The sequence below is a fragment of the Cryptotermes secundus genome, unplaced genomic scaffold, assembly GCF_002891405.2.
Source record: "Cryptotermes secundus unplaced genomic scaffold, Csec_1.0 scaffold321, whole genome shotgun sequence".
Taxonomy (NCBI): Eukaryota; Metazoa; Arthropoda; class Insecta; order Blattodea; family Kalotermitidae; genus Cryptotermes; species Cryptotermes secundus.
Window position 1 is genome coordinate 1,153,105 of NW_019721009.1, and position 6,000 is coordinate 1,159,104.

Genomic DNA, 6,000 nt, shown 5'->3' on the forward strand with positions numbered 1-6,000 from the left:
TGTTGAAAACTGCTGCAGTTCAGTCAATGAATATAATTCCAAAGTATGCCCTCATTATTGCGCCCATGTGTTGTACATTTGCATTGCTGTGAGAGTCCTCTTACATGTTGTGTGCAACTACTGTAGTCACTGACAGGAATGCAGCAATTTTTAAGCACCTGGTGATGACCATATTGGTCAAAATGTAAAGCACCAGTTATGTGGAAAATAATTTGGAATTCTAAAGTGAATTTTGAGATTCTGACACAAGCTGCGTGTGAGACAGTGATTAAGATATGAAACAAGTGATGTACAACAGGATACTGCAGTGCAATATTATAGTACTTCATAGCCAAGAGTTAATTGCTGTACAATCATATTAATTGTTACATAATATTTACATTTGTAAAATACTATTTGACCATTACTTGCTGCAGTGCACCAGGTCTTAACTGCCATTATCATGGCTGCTTGTGGCTGCAGCATTCTCAGTTTTTAGCCTACTTACTTTATTTTGAAAAAAGAGACGTAGGTTTATGAGATCATCATGCTGTCTGTTTCCCCACCTATCAACTTCTGAGTGCCTGAACCAGTCGTTATGAAACTTAATATGTATGTCATGGTGCCTGAGCCCATCTCAGTAGCTTACTTCGTAGAACTCTACAGTTAGTCTGCATGTCTGTATGTGCATGCCACTATCGTTGCTAGGCAATGGCTCAGTAAAAATTTCACCATGGAAATGAATACACACAACAATAGAAAAATTGTTGGTACATTGTTTTCTGTGCAGTCCATGTCATGTCAAAGGAAAGTATTTCTGCCCAGAACTTCTTGTTTAAATAATGGAAATAAGTTGGTAAGTAACCACATTTAAAATGTGAGATTTCGGGTTCTCATAGTGGTGAGCGTCAGGATAATGGTCCCCTGGGGTGTGACATCTTGTGCTTTTGGTAGATTGATAACAGTGTTTTGGAGTCATTCTTCTGTCCTGAAAATGGGGCAGCAATTTCCTCTCTAATGGTGCTACCCATCTACCAAATTGCACAGTGGTATATCCTGAAAGACTGTAGTGTTGACAGATTTAAAAGTTTAAAATTTTGTTACATTCTTGTTTACTGCATACCCTGAATGACTTCAGTACAATATGCTTTTGATATATTCAATGAATGAATCCTAATGTATATTCTGAAGTATCTAAACCACAGTGTTTCTTAAAATGGGATAAAAAGCACTTTTTGTTGATAAATATGATGGTGCAAAATTTTTTGTCAGTGTGGGCACAGCAAATATTTTGCCTCAGAACTCTGCTTTCATGCTGTAGTCTGTGAGATGTTGCTATATTGTAATCACTAGATAAGATAAATTTTAATTTAGTGAGTTACAGTGATAGGAGTTGTGTCTGCCAGAATTCTGTGCACATGCGTCAATCTTTTTTTATGGTCTGAAGAAGTGTGCACAGTATTTACAAGAATTTGTCTCAGGGCACCAAGTGAAGGAACTCAGGGTCAAAGCTTTCTTTTAGAGGCATACTTTTTCTATCATACTGAGTAGTTCTCCACAGCAGAGGTATGGCATGCAAAGCCCAAGAAAACTGACGTGAATAGTATTCAATTTTATTCATGCTCTCATCCATCTGTAGTGTTCCTGCAATGACATTACCTCAACAAAGACAAAGAAATGTCTGCATTTAATTTTAGTTGTTTAGAACAGGGCTATCCCAACTCACAGCATGTGGCATTTCTTTGGGAGCAGTACATTTAAACACTAAGTGGGGAAAATCTGAAATGAAGAAAATTTAACACTGAGAGTATTGACCTGCAGTCATTGAAACTTAACATTTAATTTTGGGGGGGGGATATTAAATCATGAAACATTAAATTTGTAATCCATTGTAAACTTTTTGGACTCTGAATGGTCATGCCTAATTTTATTAGAATATACAAAACTATAATTTTGCCTGTGGTTCTGTATGGGTGTGAAACTTGGTCTCTGACATCAAGGGAGGAACATAGACTGAGGGTGTTTGAGAACAGGGTGTTGAGAATATTTGGACCAAAGAGAGATGAAGTCACAGGAGGCTGGAGAAAACTGCATAATGAGGAGCTTCATAACTTGTACTCTTCTCCAAATATAATTAGAATGATCAAGTCAAGGAGGATGAGGTGGGCAGGTCATGTAGCACGAATGGGGGAGACGAATGCATATAGGGTATTGGTGGGAAAGCCAGAAGGAAAGAGACCGCAGGTAAGACCAAGTCGTAGGTGGGTGGACAATATTAAAATGGATCTTAGAGAAGTAGGATGGGATGGTACGGATTGGATAGATCTGGCTCAGTATAGGGACCAGTGGAGGGCGCTTGTGAACACAGTGATGAATCTTTGGGTTCCATAAAATGCTGGAAATTCTTGAGTAGCTGAAGAATTGGCAGCTCCTCAAGAAGGGCTCAGCTCCATGAGTAAGAATGGTCATGCCTTCCCATAAAGTCGTTCGTAAGTGTATTTATCAAATTGAAAATTACTTCTTACAGAGATCCAAAAGTGTTGCATATTGTCATGTATTTATGGTGTGACTAAACAAGGTATGTATTGGATGTTGGAGTTACTGACCACTTATACTCACCACTCAGAACTACACTTCGCAAATCACTGATACACACAGACTAGTGTCCTTAGTCTTATTACAATCTCCTCTAGCCATTTCCTGGCAACGTCTTATATTGAGGGAGATTCTTCAGCTTCCCAGCACTCAGGTCCTCTTGTCACAGTCGCCCATGCAGCATTCTTGTCACCTGACAACTACCTGAATCCCAGGCTGGCAGCCATTTGACACCAACCTCCTAGTCTTCTCTTCACAGGCTGACTTTCAACTGACAAATGAACCCTCTCACACACCAACCAGCTACTTCACGTCACTTCACTCAGCTGAACTCCTGACAACTGACTACTCTGGAACTCGACTGACCCTGTTTATAACTTCAGTAGGAACCTCATAGAAAACACTGTTTCCATTGTTATAGTCCAACAGTACCTTGAGCATTACATAGGAACGGGTGTTTGTTTATTCACCTACTGCATATCAACAGCTGTTATTTACAGAGTCACCATTTACCAACGCGGTCTATATGTCACATTATTTTTTCATATAAGCTCTTCTTAGAATCTGAATTCATATGAGCAAACAAAACACTAACACAGTGGATACCATAAACACACATCCCAGCATCATGTTACCACAGTGTAGTGTAGTGTATTATTTCTATGCATTTCATTCTAGTGAAGTTTTACTNAACACATATTTTCTGTCTTATAAAATGATCATCTTTGTGCTCTCATATCCACCTGACCTTTCCCAGCATCATGTTACCACAGATGGTCTTGTGTAGTGTATTATTTCTATGCATTTCATTCTAGTGAAGTTTTACTATGCACTGTATTGCAGCTACTTCGTGTTATCCACATGCCCCCCCTGGGTGAGGTACTGGAGGCTGGTTTCACAGTATTTGCAGATGAGAAGGATGCTGGCCCAATAGCACTCACACCAATATACTTATTGGCTGCCTGCTCATTGCCACTTTGGCTTTATCCATCAATATGTTCAGAAGAAATTTATGTGGGACAACACTTACTGCCGTTGATGAGTGGGCTCTTGACCATTGGGATTGGTGATACTGCTGCAAGCATCTTTGGTACTTGGATTGGCAAGACCAAATGGGAAGGTAGGAATTAATAATGAGCATTTTATGTAACGTTTGTTTTAATACATCAAAGATCTTTGGAAAAATTATGTAACATTTGGATTGCTTTCTGCCTTAGTGAACAGAGGTCTGGGATAGCTCAGTTGATATAGTGGCAGGCTACAGGCTGGATGGCCGGGGTTCAATTCCCAGCATGTGCAAGAGAATTTTCTCTACTTCACAGCATCCATGCTGGCCCTAAGGCCCACTTAGCCTCCTATAGAATGGGTACTGGGGACTCTTTCCCCAGGGTAAAGCAGCCAGGGCCTGCAGCTGACCACTCACCTCCAGCTAGTGCCAAGATCAAGAATTGTGGAGCTATACCTCCAGCCCCCATTACATCTTCATGGCATAATGCTTATTCATGAAGCACAGGGACAACTTTACCTTTATCTTAGCGCTGAACTTTGAAATTGGCGTGCTGTACAGGTATGTTAATATGAAGTAGTCTGTGAATCATGATTTCTTCCTTAATCATGTTATTATATTGAATTCTCTGTACCTTAAATCTTGCATGAAAGAATCCAGTGAGGATTTTTATTAATGAATTCACTTAAAATGTTAACATATATACATTTTTTATTTTCTTCTCAGATAGCTAAATGTTACTGTTACTGAATTTTTTTAATCTGTGTTACATTTGGTTGAATATAAGAAAGAGTCTCTGTGTGAAGTATGTCAATTTTGATGTCACCAAACAAAGTCAGACTGAACTTATTTTTATCTCACAAAATATATAACTAATCAAAGAAATCATATTTATTAAAAAGATAAATCTTTCATCCCATATATCTTTCTTTATGTGGACACTATTCTTGAGAAATTTTATAAAATTAATTTTAAGCATAAAGAAGTAATATCATATTTCTCCTCTTACTCTATATAAGATGTGTTTAGATTAAATATGTGGTTCTAGGTACACAGTACAGTACATTAGAATTGCTATTTCTGTTACTTCAGTTATGTAGAAGGTCTGTAATCATAAAAGGGTTTATACTGTAGTATACCATTAATGCTGCCACTTCTGCCACCAAATCCTTAAGTTGAGGAGCTTATACAGGATCTTCTTTATTGTTTAAATAAACACATTTTATTCGTTTAGGTACAAGGAAGACAAAAGAAGGGACTTTTGCAAGCATATTATGTCAAATGACTGTAATCCTGATGCTTATTTATTTCGGTAAGTAGAAATGAATAACATACTGATAAAAATGTTATGAAAATCTCAAAATTCACAGAAAATATAAGAACAGAATACTTGTTATGAGATATGAGGTTCTTATGGCTATGATATCAAGACCACGGTCTTCTAGGCTGTGAAACATTGTAGGTTGGTAGACTGGACCAATATTTCAGAGTAACTTGCTGCCTACATTTTAAGGGTAGTACATCCAAGCCAGTTCTACCCTGAAGATGGAGGCACTAGGTTCCTTCAGAAAGTTAGCATACATCTACATCGTATCACATCTCAGAAGACTGTAATCTTAACTGAATATAAAGGTCACGGAGTATTTTCAGCATGCTATAATTTCTAATTTCGTAAAAGACCTCCCCCTCTTTGGTGTCTCCACCTTATCGTGGTGAGGGGGTTTGAGTATGCCAAGGACCCTGAGAGCTATACCAGCGGTAGCATAGCTACTGGCAGGGCCTCCCTTGCTGGACAGGTCAAAGGGTAGGCATCAGACGAAGAGAGACACCAAAAACTGATGCCGGAAGCAGCGTCATCAGTAGCGACTTGAAGCACAGAGCAAATGATGCTCGAGATGGTTCAAGTTCGTATAGCAACAGGCGTGACCAGAGTGGTTTGAACGGCTGTTGTACTGCGATGTGGAAAGCAAATGGAAAAACTACCACATTATCACTTTTCCTGGATAGTCTCTTTCCAAAAACAGAGATACCATATATGCGAGATGTTTCCTCTGGAGGCAAAACAATCCGGAGGTAAACTACTCCCCCAATCGGATCTCCGGGGGGGAGTGTTTCTAGAGGAAATGTCATGCAGGCGTTACAACAGGAAAAAGTGTGAAGATCAGAAGGAACATCATGGCTACAAGATTGGAAAACATACAGCAAAGATACTTAAAAGAAGAATTGAAAGGAAAATAGAGGATATACTTCAAGAAGATCAGTTTGTTTTTAGAAGAGGGAAATGAACCAGGGATGCAATTGGGATGATGAGAATTATAGCAGAACAAACTTTGGAGATAGATGAAGAACTGTGTGTTTGCTTCATAGACTGGCAGAAGGCATTTGACCGTGTAAACTGGACCAAATTAATGCAGATCCTA

General features: G+C 38.9%; 1 protein-coding gene across 1 annotated transcript in view; it reads left to right on the forward strand.

Moving 5' to 3' along the window:
• The window catches only part of LOC111874992 (dolichol kinase), a 29,248-nt gene that overhangs the window by 12,014 nt on the left and 11,234 nt on the right, over positions 1-6,000 (forward strand). The window contains exons 6-7 of the mRNA XM_033755690.1: positions 3,418-3,694; positions 4,815-4,892. Of these exons, the coding sequence (XP_033611581.1) occupies positions 3,418-3,694; positions 4,815-4,892 (355 nt within the window). The remainder of the gene's footprint in view (positions 1-3,417; positions 3,695-4,814; positions 4,893-6,000) is intronic.